Source organism: Echinops telfairi, unplaced genomic scaffold (genome assembly GCF_000313985.2).
Source record: "Echinops telfairi isolate 266 unplaced genomic scaffold, ASM31398v2 ScPeMD7_31;HRSCAF=116, whole genome shotgun sequence".
NCBI lineage: Eukaryota > Metazoa > Chordata > Mammalia > Afrosoricida > Tenrecidae > Echinops > Echinops telfairi.
In genome coordinates, this window is record NW_022103928.1 from 36,287,646 (window position 1) to 36,306,730 (window position 19,085).

Sequence of the window (19,085 nt, forward strand, 5' to 3'; positions counted from 1 at the left end):
GCACCTACTAATGGACATCAATCTCCAACTTTGTTGAATAAATATGTAGAGAACATTTATTGCAGGCAAGTGTTTAAATGGTTTCCCTACGCAGAGATCCCACATAAATACTAATCAACTGCCATTGAGTTGATACCAACTCAAAGCTACCTTATAGGAAGAGTCTAACTGTCCTCCAGTGGATTTCTGAGACTGTGAATCCTTAAAGAAGCAGACAGGCTAACCTTTCTCCCACAGAGAGGCAATGAGTTCAAAACACCAATATGGAGGTTATTCACCCAACACTGAACCCACTGAGCCACCTGAGTTCCTTCGTCCATCTTAGGCCTTCATATGTAATGTTCCCTCTTACTTCATATTGAGTCTATCTTCACCGTCAGTCTTTCAAGAACTTAGCTTAGTTATAAAACTCACCATTTCACTCTATTCCAAGCCCATCCACACCACTACCAAAACCTGCCTGGTCCCTTGCCCCCTTAGCATGCTCTGTGTTTACTTCTCACATAGCATGTGCTACACCAGACTGTAATTCTGGTATACAGGATATGCCACACTGAGATCCCAACACTTCAGTGAAGTACTTGTTTCCTAAAGGCTAGGCGAGGAGGGCTGAAGAAAGACAGCCTTTCGTTTTTAGCCCTTCAAAGAGTAAATCAGCTGTGGGGAGCTACTTCACTCAAAGGAACACCTGCCCCAAGGGAGACCCACATCAGTGAATGAGCAAGGAGCGAGTATGAAGGCCCCGACACTGTCTAGCCCATAGGCACTGGAAATAAGAGACTGTTTGGGGGGCCAGGTCACCTCAGCTCCTTCTCTCTGCCCAATTCTGCTTCCTTCCCCACTTTTAAACATCCTGACACTCCATTTCATTTCAAAGTTTCTTTGTTTGAAATTCAGGTACCCTAACTACAATAACAATTGTATTTCCTATGTCTGCCTCCCTATAGGAGTTCCTTGAGGAAATAGACATTACTCATTGATGCGGAGCCTAGAGTTGGCACATAAAATGTTTTCGATTGGTGGAACTCCAATATTGAGACCGTTAGACACCCTTTAAGACAGGCACTGGACTCACACCCTGGGATCAACTCTCAGTCAAACGACAGAACAGATCTGTTAGGTGAACCGACACACTTGGGAGGGACCCACACATGCTTTAGGCCATTCACCTATTCGAGATCAAAAGGGCAGCATTTGCAGACAGAGTTGAAAAGGCAAGAAGGGATAGGAAAAAGATGATTGGAAATGGGAAACCCAGAAGGGACGGAGAAGAGTGCTGCTCCATTGATGTCCTCAACACACTGACATGGGGGCTTGCAACCAATGTCGCCCCAAATGTGTATTACTGAAGGACAATGAATTTGCTCTGCTAACTTTTACCCGAACTACAATTTTTAAAGTTTTCTTTAAAAGTATATGATAAAATATATCACAGGAAAATATTATAATGAAAAAATAAATGGTATAAAATGGTAGGGGATATAACAAAGATAAAAAAAATAGTCTTAAAGAAGCCATCAAAAGAATTTTATGAGGAAATGGTAGAGTCGGTAAGTCAAACTAATTAATCCCCTTATCACTTATCTTTCACTCTGTTATATAATGACTTTCTAAAATCATAACTGATTCACTCTCAAAATTATATTTAAAACAACCAAAGTTTATTTAAAATCTCTTACAATATATAATTCATTATCCTCAACTCACAAAATATTCTGTGTGGTGATAAGGAGCCAGACAAATATAAAACATCCTTTATGCATAATTTGCACACTGATAGTTAACTATAGACTGCAGTAAATGGTTTCAAGTAAAATCTTGGGAAGTAAGTTAACAAGGAATGACACAAATGAATTAGTATATTTACTTTTGTCATAAGTTATATCCATAAAAGCAGAAATCTAAATTATTGAGAAAAGCTTTCAAATCAGATTCTCGTTCTTGAAAATTATCTAATTGAAATTCAACTTCCAGATTATACCAAAAATGCATAATAGTCAAAAAGTATTTGTATAAAATCAAAGATATTTTAATCAAGGAAAAAAGCTAGCTATACATTTGAATGTTTTAGTATAATGACTCAACAATAAACTAACCAAATAGCAAAATTACGTGAGAAAATAGCTTCAATTCCAAAACTATTAATTCACTTATTACATACACAATTCTCTAATGCTATTTCCTTCCTGTGAGAAGCTGATCTTAGTAAGATAAAGGAAACTGTTTTAGCATACTCAAAATAGTATATATAGTCTTACCTGATATTCAACTGAATCACAGAGCTATGTACTAATTTTATCCTCCCACCAGGTATTAAACCTGAAAATAGACAGACCAAAAATAAAAGCACTTCCAAATAAAATGCTGCAATCAACATCTAATTACAGTTGCCTGGAATCATTTTTCATTGCTTTGGGAAATTTTCTGCTTTAGGAAATGACATTACAATATAAATCAAAACCAGTATTCCCTCCTTAATTGCTTGGCCTGGAGTTAAGAGTTGAGAATTAAGAATTTGTCATTCATGGCCATATTGGATAAAAGATTAGTGAATAAAAATGAAGAAGCCCTTACATTTTAGAATTCATAAAACAAAATGCTGAGGGAGGAACATTAAACGTTTAATACATCTGAAACTTAAAACAGAAAATACTTTACTGCACATGTCAATGCATCTTCTCACAGAGGTGGAAACTCCCTATGGCAGGGTTTGTGTCTTTTCGGCTTTGCTTCCCTAGGACCTGGGACCATACCTTGTTCATTCAAGAAACACTTGAAAAATGAATGAGAGAAAACTGGTGGCTGATTAGTTTTTATGAGTGGTTCTCAAATGGGCTACTAATTTAATTTACTCAAGACAGAGTTTGGAAACACTTCATGCTTTCCGATAGCTGCTTAATGTCCAATATTTTTTAGCAAAATTGGAATATGCTCAGAGTTAGCTATATGTCTTTGTGAATAAATGGGAGCTTTATATAGGAATATTGAACAATATAACACTATCTTATAATTTCTTTTTTAAATATTGCATAGATATGACTAAACATTTTTGTGCAACATATTTTTCATGCAAAACAATTGTGTTCCCATGGCTGGATTATAGACTAATTTATAGAGACTGTTTTTAATACCTTACTGTCAACCATAATTGCCAGAAAATAGATGCCTATTCTATTGATGGTTTATATAAGAACCTTCTTGGTCATTTTTACCATCATCACCCTCTTTTTTTTTTTTAACGCAGGTTCCTATCTAATCTTACAGGAGAACTGGTAGGTTTGCAACGGGGGCCTTGCAGTTACAAGGCCGTTCCACAACCCACTATGCCACCAGCTGCTATTTGCTCTACAGAGAGCAAACCATTCCTCCTCTTCATTTCAAGGAGCCAGAATACCCATGAACAACTGCTTCCTTCTGCAATGAGGCCAGAGAACTAGATGGGAGCTGGCTACTCTTACTGAACATTGTAATCAAAGATGTTATAGAAGAATTCTGATCAAAAGAGAGGAAATGCAGAACAGAGGATACAATTATCAGAGCATCCAAAATCCTGAAGCCCTGGAAGTTGGATGAGCTCCTGAAATAAATTTAAACTTTAAACTAAAGAAGTCATTTTAAATCTTAAGCCAAAGACATTATCTTAAAAACCAAATAATAGTTTAGGTTAATTAATGAAGATGTCTCCCTTAAGCATTGTGCTCTTTGAAGATCTACCCATGAAACTGACAACAGCAACTTGCAAGATAGACAGGTCCCTTGGCAAGCTGAGGTTAATGAGAGCAGTGGCTCAGCAAAGAAGGCGGGGTAAGTGGGATTGCACAACTAGAAGATCATCAACGCCGCTGAGCTGCACATGAAAAACTAGTATATGGGTTTGCTGGATATATGCTCAACAACAAAAATTATTTTTTAAAAAGCAAGTCATTAGCTTCTGTTATCATTTTCACCTGATCTATTAGAATATCCCTGATACAAACAAGTTGATAATGATAGAAAATAAGTGGCTAAAAACTTACTAACAATGTCTAATTTAAAACATGGGCTAGCCTAGACTACAGAATGTAATGGACCTAATTATTCCAAGTTTCCAAGCACCTTTTTGGAATTGGGTATCATATAACATGAGAACAAAAATAGCAAACTATGGGAGATTCAGATATTTTTGCTCTAAATATCTGTTCCCACATGACATCTGAGTACTTGTTTATACTTCACTGTCATACAGTCTAGGATGCTTAGTAGTGTAGTGGTTATGTGTTGGGCTGCTAACCACAAGGTCAGCACTTTGAAATCACCAGCTGCTTGATGGGAGAAAGATGAGGCTTTCTACTCCTATAAAGAGTTACACAAGGGCTCAAGTTGAAAGAAAAGGTTTTGGAAATGTTGATGGCAACATATGTACAAGTATGATTAATACAATTGAATGATGGGTTGTCATAAGATTTTTAAGAGCCCTCCAATAAAATGAATAAATAAATAAATACGTATATTTTTCAAAAGAGTTACAGACTTGGAAACTCACAGAAGTTCTGCCCTGTCCTATAGGGTTGCCTAGACTTGGCAGTAAGTTTGGGGCAGTAAGGTTATATCCAATATAAGTAATCTGAAGAGAGTTGTATTTCGTTTTTGTGATATGCCCTGGGATAAATCTAAAATCAAAAAGCAGCAAAGCTGTCATTCATGAGTACTCAAGAATGTGACATCCGAAGTATGAAAATAAGTCAAAATATAATGCCAATAAGGTTCCAGTTCATACACGCGCAGCTTTATTCCAAATAACACGTTTCAAGCTTTTATCTGTGGTCAGTGGATGGGTGTGGGTGGACAAGTTCTCTCAGTAATACACTTGTCTTTGCCTCCTTAAGGTACCTTCGAAACAAAGGTCCAATCAAATCAACAGCTTCTGAGGGCCAACAGTTCAATTCAGAACGGGGTCAGTTCAATTCTGCTCAGAAGGTTGTCATCCAATGGGATAATCTTTTTATTATTATTATTAAATACCTTTAGTGGGGGCTCTTAACAGGTCTTATCACAATCCATACATTCATCCATTGTGGCAAGCACATTTGTATATATGTTGCCATCACCATTTTCAAAGCATTTTCTTTCCACTTGAGTCCTTGATATCAGCTCCTCATTTTTCTCTATCCCTCCCCAACTCACAGCAACTCTGTGATAGTTAAGGCTCTATGTCTACTTGGCTGGGATGAAATACTCAATAGTTTGGCAGTTAAGACCTAGTGTGTCCCAACAAAGTATAATGAGTCCATAATGGGATTGTCTATAAGCAGCCAACTAGTTGTAGGATTAGGGTGGGATACAACATTCATACTCAAGTCACACCCTGATGAAATCAATTAAAAGAAAGTGTCCTCAGGGGGATGGCCTGTTTCCAAGATAAGTGGATACTGTGGAAAAGCTCACTTGCTTTTTACGGGACCTGATTTTGCCTAGAGCTCTATAAACCTCCAGTTCTATACACTTGAGTCAATAGTTGTGCCTGCTGATCCTGGGAGTGATTCGTAAGTGGCTAGACAGCTGAGCTGCTGGCCTTAAATTCATTTACTTCAACAGTCATAAGGCTGACCTGCGCACCTTGCCTCTGCAGTTACCAGTCAGTCATTTTCCCAACTGGACAGCTAGGATTCGGGAGAAACCTCCAGTCTAACATCTGACCCATGGACAGACTTGGACTTCCCCACTTCTATAACTATGTAGGTCATTTTATTGAAATAATTCTTAAAATATATATAAATATGTGTCACTGGTTTTGCTTCTCCAACAAACCTAACTTAAGATAGACCCTATATAGGGATTCTGAGGCCGTAAATCTTTACAGAAGCAAAAAAGCCTCATCTTTCTCCTATGGAGCAACTGGTAAGTTTGAACCACTGACCTTGCAGTTAGCGGCCAACACTCACCCCAAAGCACCACCAGAGATCCTTTCAGAAGTGTATTCGATTACTTCAAAGCTTCTCAAACAGCCAACTAAGATGCTCCCCATCAGAGTTAAGAAAATTAAAGACTTGGAAAAAATTTAGACCAAAGGACTAATGGACTACTCAAACCTCAGGCTCCACCACCCTGAGACCAGAAGAACTAAATGGTGCTCAGCTACCATTGTGCCTGCTCTGAAAGGAATCTGACTAGGAGGTCAGGTAGAATAGGAATAGGAATCATATAGAATGGGAGAAAAATGTGCAACAATACTCAAAATTACTAAAAAAAAACAACCAAAAAAACAAAACAAACAGGCTTACTGGTCTAATAGAGTTTGGTAGAACCCTGAGGCAATGGCCTCTTCAGCTCAGCAACTGAACTCAACTCTATGGCTCAATTTTCAGCCAAACAATAGACAGGCCTAAAAGGTATACAACAATACCAGGGAGTTAAGTGCTCCTTGGAACAATCATCCACATGGTAAGCCCAGGAAGAAAGTGGGAAGTGCTTTTATATTAGAGGAACTGCAATCAATGTCATGAAACAAAATCTCTATGAATTGCTAAATGAAAATCCAATTTTTTCTGTAAATCTTCACTCAAACCAAAATAAAAAGTTGTATTTTTTAAGTCTATAGACTTTGGTGGAGGATATATCAAGAAACAATAGCTTCATATTTTGATATTTTAATAAGGATAATTGTTATTTTACAGTAATATTTTTCTGCTTACCCTCATGTTGGAAAAGATATGGACATTGTAAACTTCTTTAACTTACAACTTAATACAATAAAATGACAATGTATAAATCCTAATTAAATAAAAACATTCAACTTATTAGTATATCACTTGATCATTCTAACTAATTGAGATGCATGTTGATAATGTTATAAAATATACAACTTCAATGTTCTGTTTTTATAATTGATGTATGTATTGTTATAAGAGCTATAAGAGCACCCAATAAAATGATCTTTTTAAAAAATTCTGTTTTTAATTAAGATATTTAATTTTTTTTACAAATTTAAATACTGCCGAACCAGTTACTGATTTCTTTCATCGCTCTTCAGTTTAGAAAACATTAAGCATAATTAATTTTTTAATTTAATAATTACCTAAGTCACTTATCGAACCCGCAATGTCCACCTTCGGTAATTCCACAACCACCTAAAATCAGAACATCAGTAATGAGTATCAATATATTTTATAATTTGAAACAATCTAAGAAAATCAGAGCTCTAATTAAGATAATGTGCTACACTGCTATTACTTAGTTCTCAAAGTTGAATTGCTTCAGAAAAAAACCTGATTAACTGTTAGAACGGGAATGAAAAGAAAGCGGATCCAGAGTGTGGGTTTTAATTAATAGGTTTATTAGAGTTAAGGACGTGCCCGGGTGTTTAGAATGGAATGAGAGTAAAGGGGACAGGAGCAGGGGAGTTTGGAAGATAGAGTAAAGAGAGAATAGCGGGAAGCCAAGAAAGGGAGAGTAGGGAGAAGAGACAGAGGGACAGAGGTATGGCCACACGAGAAGGTAAAGAGAGTCAGAGAGAGAGAGAGAATACGAACAAAGGAACCCGATTAACAAATTTTGGGACAGAAATCAGTTATCGCGTCTAAAAGGGGCCCACACTTCTCCCCATTGGCTGTGGCACCAGCACAAAGGTGAGGAGTAGGGGGTAAGGTTTCTGTGAGACCTTTAGAGAAGGTGAGGTGTCACCTTAAGCTAGGTGGGGATAGAGAAGGGGTTAAAGATGCTGGCTAAGGCTGGGAACCGTAGTGTTACTGCTGGACCCTTTAATAACTAACTTTAGAACTGACATTTTAATGTTATTAATTTTTTATTAATAATATTTTTAATCTCTTTAAAGTCTTCCACTCAGTGACTTCAATAGCCAGAGGAATTCTTCCTAATAGTATTCTTTAGCCCTGACATTATGTGCAAATTTAAATTCCCCAAATCCACCAAACATAAAATTTTGTATGCCCCTATTATGTGCACAAATTAATAACTCCAGTGTTTGCTCTTGATTTAGAATTGACCTGTTCTCTTCTTCTTGCAGCCTGTTCCCTCCAATTCAGCATTTATCACCTACCCAAATTAGTCAAAAGCTAACTGATCAAAAGAGTTCATGTATTTAATTCAGTGCTTCTTTTTCATGTACAAATACTTTGAATCGCATCTTTACTTACCCATACATTAAGAACTCCACTTTCATCCAACGAAGCAATGTGAAATGACAAACCTGATGTTTCTAATGTAATCAGGAGGAAAAAATTGAAAAACATTTTAAAAATACCACAATTCATAATGATTGACTCAAGGAGTCTTAAAAATGGTGACACAACTATTTACCTTCTTGAGTAGAAAAAGGAGAAAGCACAAAGTTCTGTTTTTTGCAGACAGATGTTGAGACAGGTTCTATCGCTTGAAGAGGACTTTGGTGGTTTACTGATGTAAGGACACCATCTATAATTTTAAAATACAACAACACCCACGTGAAAGTAATACAGCACTGAAGTAAAATTTAGTGCCTGAATGGGCAGACAGAAAGGTGTTGCTGGGTTTGAGGAACAACAGCTGCCACCTGTACCCCAATCTCTCCACGTAACCTCCCCTAACTCCACCAGCCAAATAAAGAACATGAGTAACTGGTAAGTGATGATCCCTTTCACCATTACTAGGAAACAGAGAAGACCACAAACCTCAAGATGCCTGTAAAAAGATTAAAAAACACCAGCTTCCAATAAAGCTGCCACGATTGCTGTCGTATGGAGGAGAAGGGAGGGAACACTTGGACTCTCCATGCCTTAAGAACACTCAGACCAAACCATCCCCAGAGAGGTAAGTCCAACTGGCAATGAAAGACCACTGAACACAAGTCTGGGCTGGGTAGATCATTAATCAGCTATCGGGAAACCTACCCACTGTAAGCAAGGCAATTCCAACTCATTGTAACCCTATAAGGGGCTTCTGAAGCCCTTCGTCTGTACAGGAGCAGACAATCTCATATTTCTCTTCTGGAGAAGTTGATGGATTTGAACCACCAGACTGTGGCTAAAATTACAGGGCACATTTGACAGCACCACCAGAGAAGGGATTGGAAAATGAAAGGGAAATAATAAACCTAATGTTTCTAATGTAAATAGGGGACTTACAGAAAAGATGTACAACTGTGGTTCTCAACCTGTGGGTCGTGACCCCTTTGGGGGGTCAAACAACCCTTTCACAGGGGTCGCCTAAGACCATTGGAAAACATATTTCACAATATATAATTACATATTGTTTTGTGATTAATCACTATGTTTCAAGTATGTTTAATTATGTTCAATTTTAATGATATCAGATATTTACATTACGATTCATAACAGTAGCAAAATGACAGTTATGAAGTAGGAATGAAAATAATTTTGGGGGGTCACCACAACATGAGGAACTATATTAAAGGGTCGTGGCATTAGGAAGGTTGAGAACCACTGATGTACAGAGATGCAACTATTTTTTCAAAACCACTAATTGTCACACATTATGGATTACAAAGATATAAATATAATCCAAACTGAAGAGAAGAGGTACCATCAGCTGTGATCTTAATTAGATTAGAAGAGGAAAAACTACAGAAAATATTTTTACTAGCTACTAGGAAGCAGGGAGCCCTGGTAGCATAGTGGTTACATGTTGAGCTCCTAGCCATAATGTCAGCCTTTCAAAACCACCAGCTGGGAGGAAAGGTGAGGCTTTCTCCTCCAGTGAAGAGTTACAGTCTCAGAAACCCCCAGGGACAGTTCTACTCTATCCTATAGAGTGGCTATGAGTCAGAATTTACTTGATGGCAATGAGTTTGGAGTTTGAACTAGAAAAGATAGCAACTAAGGGGCGTTATTGTAAGTGTGTAGTAGGGTATTCCCATCTATGGCTTTCAATAAGCCAAGCATGGGGGAAGTAGCTGTCACTTTTCAACACTGGTTCTCAGTTGGGAATGAGTTTGCCCTTCTGTAAACAGGGGATACTTGGCAATGCCTAGAAATATTTTTGGTTGTCACAATTCAGTGGAGGGTGCTACTGACACTGTACAATACATAGGACAGCCTGCATAATAAAGAATTATCTGGACCAAAATGTCAATCGCACCACTGTTGAAAACCCTGCTTTACAGAAATGTCCTCAGAGCAAAAGCAAACACTTGTTTGCATCATATGCCTTCCCTCCCCTGCCCCTTTTACATAAGACTGTAGAAATGTGAAGAAAACCAGACAGAGGATATGCATCTGGAATGTGGGGAAGGGAAGGGGTAGGGCAGGGCTAATGAGCAGGGGGAAAGTGCCAGAGAACAATGGAGATCAGGGGGAAAGTCTGTCCAGTGGACTCCCTAGCCTGTGCCCATTCTGGTCAGCATGACCACAGCTACCACCAAAGAGAGGCATGGCAGCACAGAGTAGCAGACTAGAGCAGGGTTACAAGTGTGATTCTGGAGTCAGACAGACCCATTCTGAATGCAGGCTCTCTGCCATCAAGCAGCTGAGATGACCGTGTACAAATTCACTCTTCTGCAACCTCATATGAGAAAAGTATTAACAGTAGTAAGTAGTATTGTAGGACTAGGGAAGAAAGGCTGAGCTGCTAACAATACGGTCTGTACTCTACGTGAGAAAGATGAGGCTGTCTGCTCCCTATAATGACTCATAGTCTCAGAAGCGCTGAGTCAGAATGGACTGGATGGCAGTGGGTTTACTAATGCTAGTGGTGGCACAGGGGGGGGGGGCTATTAAAAAATTAAGTGAGATTTATACACACAAAACATTTATTATAAAAGGCCCTAGAAGACAGGACATGCTTACTAAATAGTTGTTGCTATGTCAAATATTTTATGACATAAACTATTCACCAGAAGCAAATTAAGGGCTAGGCATTCTGGTCCATTTCACACCTGCAAGAGGAATCTGATTTATTTGCTGCTTCAAGTGCTAGGTGAGATAACTATGCTAAGGTCACACACTCATACTGCTATACCTTAAACAATGTAATTTAAAGCTAAAAGCACAGGAGGAAAGGAGATGGCAGACTAGGCAGATATACTACCAGGATCCTCTATAACAAAGAGTTGAGGGATCGAATGACACAGATGTGGATGGCAATCCTGGAACCCAGAACTTTGAAGGAAGGATAAAGATCAAATACCAAAGAGAAGTAGGAGCCAATAAGGTGGCATCAACAACTGAAACGCATTGCCATTGGGTTGATTCCAACTCACAGCAATCCTGTACAATGAAGTAGAACTGCCGCTGGAGGTTTCCCAGGCATAAACCTTTGTAGGAGTAGAAAGCCTCATCTTTCTCCTGTTGAGAGGGCTGGTGGTTTCAAACTATTGACTTTAAGGTTAGTAGCCCAAAGGGGGTCCACAGACACCTACCAATAGGCCCACGTGGCCATGTTGAGTTCTTACAAGCAGCATTCTGATCAGAGCAGGAGCCAGATAACTAACCAGCTCAGTTTGCCCACACCAGCGATGATCCCACAGCAGTGATCAGCAAAGAGGTGTAATTGCCCCCTAAGTTTGCACAATACCCTTCAATGACAGTGCTGGGGTGTTGTTGTTGCTGTCTGTCTGATCTGTTTCCACCCCTCGAAGCCTGATTCCCCTTCCTGGACTAGCAGCAGCATCGGCCCACAGGCCCACACAATACCAGTAGCAACACACCGGCTCAGAACCAGCACATTCCCTACACGCCTGAGTGTTTGATGGCAGGCACTCCTGCCTCGACTGAGCTGCCATTTCCCCCTCCTCTTCTTAGTTTTTCCCTCTCCCCAACCCCACCCAGTTTTCCTTTCTTCTTCTTCCACATTTCCTCACCTCCCCTTTTTTCTCCCCCCACCTCAGAGGTCACCAGCACCCACCTCGGGCCACTCCATGAACACCCCTGCCCAATGCTTCCCACCACAGTCACATTTGGTAGCTAACACCACTAATGTGGACCGCTTCCACACCACTTTTGCTTGGTTTTCTTTCTTCTCAGTTCTTTCCTTCTTCCTCTTTGTTTTGTCTTTTTCCTGTGCTTTTTCCTTCCTCTCCCTTCCTCCTTTATCTTTAATGCTGCAGAGCTCCTGTCCTGCCTTGCCCCCACCCAGGTTTGAGCGCTAGCCACTGCGCCCCCACTGTGCCACTGTTTGCTGCTGTTTTCCCCTGTCTCTTTCTCATTTTTCTTTTTTCTTAGGTCTTCTTCCCACAACCACTTGTTTTATCCTTTTATTCTTTTTACTCTTTCCTTCCTCACCCATACCCCTTCTTTCCTTTTTCCACCACAATTGGGAGCTAGCAACACTACCCCGCCATTCCCACTCATAAAGTGCCACCACCACTTCAGAAACACTCGTTCCATGGCAGAAGGCGGGCAGCGCAGCAGTCGGTCCTCGGTAGCTCTCCACAGAGACCGGCCTAACAAGCCAGGCTTGCAATCCTTTTAAGAATCATCCTTATGGATCAAGAGAGTAGCATTTGCCCAGGGATAAAGCCCAGAGGGCAGGAAGGGATGGGAAAGGGCAAACAGAAATTAACAAACACCAAAAGGAAGAGGGAAGAGGACTGTTCACATTGTGGGGATTGCAGTCGATGTCACAAATCAAAATGGATATGGATCGTTGAATGGAAAATTTGCCTTGTAAACATTCAACCAAACAACAATAAAAAGTTTAAAAAGGAATAAAGTGTTTACAAAACAGAGTACATTGGAGAGATGACGCTAGGACGGCAGTTCTCAACCTGTGGGTGGCAACCCCTTTCCCTTTCACAGAGACACCGCTCCTCTATCTCAACCGTAGCACTGACATTGGCTTTTTACGCATACTGTCGCAAAATGTAGCAACGTACTTTACTGTTATATTAAGACTGTGACCCAAGCTACATTACATATTGTTTTTGTGATTAATCACTATGCTTTAATTATGTTCAATTTGTAACAATAAAATACATCCTGCATATCAGATTATTTACATTACCGTTCATAACAGTAGCAAAAAGACAGTTATGAAGTAGCAACGAAAATAATTTTATGATTGGGGGTCATCACAACATGAGGAACTGTACTAAAGGGTCGTGTATTAAAGGGAAGGTTGAGAACCACTGCTCTAGGAGATCGAAATGGTAAACCTGACTTGAACAGTTGAAACCTTGTCAGTTGAGCCTCGCCCACCCCCACCCCAACCCCCACCCCCACTTTACCTCCCAATACATGTGGTTGTTGGGCCTGATGTCGTTCTCAACATTTTCTGTGTTGTTGTTTTCTTCATATTGGGGTTTAGCTCTGATGTGTTTTGTCATTGGGAGTAGCCCTCTTGAATATTTGTTAAATGCTGTCTGTAGTAACCTAGCTTAACATGAGAAATGTCATTTTGTTTTCAAACTGCCTTTAACCCCTGCTAGCAGTGAGACAACCCCCCACCCCCCAACCTCCCTGCCCAATCTCCTCTTCCCCATCCCGGCTCTCGAGACAAGACATTGACTCTTCAGAGGTGTCTCCAAACTCTGTCTGCCCAGTTAGTAAGAAATGTACAGGATCTTATAAAACCTTGAATTAGCACCTGCAGCTATGCTGCTCCCCACAACCCCGTTACCCTGCCAACTTGATGGGTGTAGCGGCTAAAATATCCCTCCCATTCAGCCAGCCTCCTATTTTGGAACTATGAAAAGTTTGAAATTTCATTGTTCTGGATCGAGCGTTTTCCAGCTGTTTGATAAAGGCTTTAATTAGTAATAGAGTGTTGTGGTTGATCTCGCCTATTTATAGAGACAAGTAGAATAAGGGTCCTGGCAGGCACAACAGGGAAGGGTGGGGGGCGGGATCAAGGGGAGATGATATCAAGGAGCTCAAGAGGAAAGAGAATGTTTTGAAACTGTTTGTGGTAGCAATTGTACAATACTGCTTGACATGACTAAACTATGCAATAATATGATATCTATCTGTATTGCTCCCAAGAAAAAGATTTTGAAGGGAAGAAAGTTTTAAAAAGGAGAGTTATCTCGTCAATATTTTTTTAATCTATACTAAATAAGAAAATTAAAATTACTGTCACTGGATAAGCATTATCTGATGAATAGATTTTTGTTTAGTTTTGTTTTATCAAATGACTCCTTTGGCACTAGACATAGGTCAGATCTCCATTAGAATGCATCTGCTGACTGGATAAATACACATAAAGGTAAGGCTTTCCTAAAACCTGCCAGCACTTCTCTAGAGAATACTTAATAATATCATCAAAAGGTTAGCACTGACCGGTGGAAAATGTTGCTATCCGGAATGTCCAGAAACAATCATCTAGCTTTACATAATGATGAATCCTAGAGTCTTCTCTTAAATCCCACACAACTACAGAGCCATGTAGTGTTCCAGCAAACAGTAGAAATGCTGTGAAAGGGCTAAAACAGCAACATGTGACCTATAAAAAAACCACACATACAAAGAAATCAGATAACTGAAAAACACTAAACTGTGGTCAGTGTTACATTTTACTGAGTTTTGTATTTGATTCCTTTCCATTTGCACTTGTAGTCCTATTAAAGAAAGAAGCCCGGTAGTGCAATAGTTAAGCCCTCGGCTGCTTCAAACCCACCAAGAAGTTCTGTAAGAGAAAGACCGGGCGATCTGCTCTCACACAGAGTAATAAACATAGAGCGCCATCATCTATATAGCCATCTAATGTGATTCTGACTCATAGCGACCCTATAGGACAAAGCAGATCTGCTCCTTAGGACTCCCAAAGCTGTCATTCTTCATGGACGCAGACTACCAAATTCTTTCTCCTGTGAAGTTTGAACCACTGACCTTTCAGTTAGCAGCAGACCACTTAACCCCGGTGCCACAAAAGCCCCACATGAAGATTACAAGTTAGGAGACCCAATGGTGCCACTCTTCTCCCTTATATGGAGTTACTGTGAGTCATAAGTAAAGGACAGCACCTAACAGTAACATCAGCCCTTTAAACATTTTACCCTGGGAAGCTACATGACACAGTAACTTTATATCAAAAAATCTCAATTTCAAATCTTGGTTCTACCACTTAGGAGGTATGGGCGGAGAGGGGGAGGGAGGCAGGGGGTTCTTATCTGAGTGTCAATTTCCTCAAATGGAAAGTAGGGATAAAAAACATACTTTGTGGGATTGTTACAATCACAGATATAATGTGTAGAGCTCTGGAGGTATAGTGGATGGCTCACTGGGCTGCTAACCACAAGGCCTGTAGCTGCTTTGCAGAGAAAGAGGAGGCTTACTGCTCTTTATAAAGATGGAGGGTCTCAGAATCACCCAGGGATGCCCAAGCTTTAAAGGATGGCTATGAGTTAGAGCTGACTCAATAGCAGTGAGCTTGCAGGTTTGGGTTTTGGACAACACAGCATGGTACATAAAATGTGCTCAAGACATTTTTTAATTTATCTGAATTGGTGAAAGAATGATTTTATCTTTCCTCATGTTATTTATAGTACATAGCTGTGTGCTGTCCAGTTGGGTCTGACTCATTATGACTATAGAGAACGGAGTTGAATTGCCCTATGGGGTAGCTAGCTGTGATCTTTATAGGAGCAAATTTCAAGTGACTACTTTTTTTGAATTACCAATCTTTATGTTAGCAGTAGAGTTCTTCACCATTGCATTCTGGTCTCATTTATATTACAGTATCCTGAATTGCAAAACAAAATTGCTATTTGTCTAGCCATACAAAACTCACAACTGCAAAACTTAATGTTCTCTACAGCTTTAGTGAAAATGAAGTTTTTACAGAAGTCAAAAGCATATTAGTAGGAGAATACAAAGACATATCTTCCCAATTGATAAGGAAAGAGGAGTCCTCTTAGTATCTGTGTATTAATCAAATCACACCACCATTAATCTGGGAGCTGGGAGATGCACGTGTAGCCTTGGTGGCATAATGGGTTATCATGACCTGGACTGCTAACCTTAAAGTTAGCAGTTCAAAACCATTAGCCCCTCTGACGGAGAAAGCTGAGGTTTCCTACTCCCATGAAGATTGGCAGTCTTGGAAACCCACAGGGGCTGTTCCATGCTGTTCTAAAAGGACATTGGAAACAACTCTATGTCACTGAGTTTGTTTTTTTTCCCTTGAAAGAGAGATGCTGAATAAACAACAACAACAACCAAAAAAATCCCTGATTATATAAAACCTTTTTTTTTTAAGTTACGGCATATATTTTCTTAAATCACTAATATATTTAAGACCCAAACTGGGCAAGATAAATAATATACATCTAGAATCCCTGAACTTTGGAAAATTATTTTATTAAGCCTAACTAAATTGATTAAACCTGCTGCCATGGCGTCAATTCCGACTCAAAGTGGCCCTAGGACAAGTTAGAACTAACCTTTTAGGTTTCCAAGGCTGTAAATCTTTATTGCAGCAGAAAGCCTCATCTTTCTCCCAAAGAGCAGCTGGTGGATTCAAACTGCTGACCTTGTGGTTAGATGCTCAAGGCATAACCCAGTAAACCTCCACAGCTACATCCATTAACCAATTCTAAATTGACCTGAGAATTTGCTCTATGATAATCATGGTTTCCTCAATCAGGAACTAGGTAAGTTTATCTGAGTTGGTCTTCTGAACCAATACTTTCTAGAGCAGCGGTTCTCAACCTGTGGGTCTCGACCCCTTTGGTGGTTGAAAGACCCTTTCACAGGGTCGCCCGATTCATAACAGTAGCAAAATTACACTTATGAAGTAGCAACAAAAATAATTTTATAGTTGGGGGGTAGGGGGGTCACCACAACATAAAGAACTGTATTAAAGGGTTGCGGCATTAGGAAGGTTAAGAACCACTGTTCTAGAGGCAAAAGAAATGATACTGTGCATGCTTGTCACAAATGTAGCATTATCTAGTTAAAAGGCACTTTTTTTGAAGTCCTAACACTCTTCATCTGTGCCTATTCCCTTTCTCTCCTCTCTGTTCTTTGCACTTGTAAGTAGACCCCTGGCACCCCAGATTCCCATCCTTCCACTAAATATATGATTCTCCTTCTGAATTATACCTTTGAGTCACATATCAAAACCTTCTGTGGACTTGAAGGTTGCCAAATATCCCAGATACACAAGATATATCTCTGGTCCAATTGATCGGAGAATGTCTTTTCAGGTAAATCATGAACAGAAACCATAGTTTGCCTCTGAACTTGCGAGGCATGTAAACAGGATACTTTTCGATCTACAGAAAAAGTAAAAACATTTATTTCAGGGTCTGTGTTAAATTAATATTCCTAAGAACATTCAGATGCATTTCCCTTGATGAAAGAATAGATTGTGATGCTTTCAAAATTATGAATCTATGAAGTATGGTTTTGATAAATGGCTAGTATGTATTTGAAAGCACTGTCAGAGTTGGCCTTATGGCTTTACTAAAAAAACATATCCTTCAATTTGGGTAGCAATGCCACCCAAGAAAATATGCTTTCCCTTCTGTCTCCTCACTATTCACACAAAGACTACATTTCCTGCACATGTGTTTTGGAGTCAAAATTTTAGAGCTAGACACACACTGGAAATAATTGGATTCGATCCCTTTGCTTTCATACATTGTTAGGACACTAGTGTGAGGAAATTCAATTTCCTTTAAAATGGTCTTCAGAGTATCAAGGTACATGCATCATTTAAATATTAGAGACAGCTGAATTCAGTTATAAAGCTGTTATTCAATTATGGTGAAGGGACTAAATCCCGCAAATATTGCTGGCAATATTTGCGTTGCCCAACAATTCCTACAGCTCAACAGATGATACTGATTAAACTGTTAAAATAGAACTTACAATCAGTGGCTGTTTTGTGTTTTTTAGTCAAAGAACAGTTCTAAGAGTACTGCTAATTTAAAGACTTCCAGCTGCAAATGTCAGCAAGTTGGAAACAAAAAGCAACTGTGTCCTAAAAGGTATAGAATTCCTGAGTGAGGGATCTGTAAATTCAAGGAGTCTTAAAGACCACACAAAATAAGTTCCCTCTGAAACAGTTTTGGCTTGGTCAGACTTGGCTTTTGCTCCATTGTTCATCAGGGAAGTACAAATTAAAATCACAACAAGATAATATTATATCCTATTAGAATGGTTAAACATTTTTAACTTGACTCATTGGGCATTGGTGAAGACATTGAGCAGCTAAAATCTATACTGCAGATAAAAAGTATACAATGGTGCAGTTTCTCAAAAATTATCTAACACCAACCACATTATTTTATTTATGCATTTGACTCCTAGGTAGCTAGGCAAAAGAAAGCATATGTCCATGCGAAGACATAGATGTGAATGTGCATAGCAGCTTCTTCATATTAGGTATGAAGAAACATAGGTAACAATATTTTTTTAATTATGATATATCTATTCAAAGTGTAAGCTAGTAATATATGCAACAGCACGGATCAATATCATTATCATTCTGAATGAGAAGAAATCAGATGCAAACGCTCACATATGAGCAGGCTTTTAAAAGCTTATGGGAAAAGATCCAGTTATGTAAAATTTTACAAAGTACAAACTAATATGTAGCAACAAAAAGCAGGGCTTCCTGGGCCTTGGGAGCAAAGGACCAGCAAGAATCTTCTGAGAATCATGACTTGTGCATCTTCACTGATTATGTTCACATAGGTCCAAATTTATCAAATTGTATAGTTTAAATGTTTGAAGTTTATGGTACATTAACAAAGCTTCAGCAAAGTCTCAATGTATGCAGAAAAAGGTGTTTCATTGAGAACAAACATTAGCTCCCACATGCTAAATTTAATAGATAACTTCTTCTCTAGAATAAATCTTCCCAATTTCTTCACTCATCTGCAAAACAACAGGGTTAAAGGAGCAACTTCTACTTCTACCTGTTACTGATGAAAATGTGGGACTGTACTTAACTTTTTCTGATGGCGGGTAAAAATGTAGTTGGGTAAATCCCCAGCCTTGGATTCAAGCTTATTGTGAGCATGAAAGTCCATAGTGCAATACCATTTTGCCAGCAGTCCAAATCTTTGGTTTCCCAATTCAGAGTAAAACCAAACACAGTTCTTCTAAAATTTGGAAATACAGCTTCTTCTAAAATTTGGAAATACAGCTTCCACTCCTTGAAATAATCTCAATTAAAAGGCTATTTTTGCACACATTTTAAGGAAAAAA

General features: G+C 39.2%; 1 protein-coding gene across 3 annotated transcripts in view; it reads right to left on the reverse strand.

The window, feature by feature from the left end:
• Positions 1-19,085, reverse strand: part of DYNC2I1 (dynein 2 intermediate chain 1) — an 86,325-nt gene that overhangs the window by 15,621 nt on the left and 51,619 nt on the right. For all 3 annotated transcript variants that reach the window (XM_045289857.1, XM_045289859.1, XM_045289858.1), the window contains 6 exons: positions 16,971-17,143; positions 14,208-14,370; positions 8,296-8,409; positions 8,133-8,194; positions 7,055-7,106; positions 2,259-2,319 (listed from right to left, as the gene is read on the reverse strand). In XM_045289857.1, the coding sequence (XP_045145792.1) occupies positions 2,259-2,319; positions 7,055-7,106; positions 8,133-8,194; positions 8,296-8,409; positions 14,208-14,370; positions 16,971-17,143 (625 nt within the window). The remainder of the gene's footprint in view (positions 1-2,258; positions 2,320-7,054; positions 7,107-8,132; positions 8,195-8,295; positions 8,410-14,207; positions 14,371-16,970; positions 17,144-19,085) is intronic.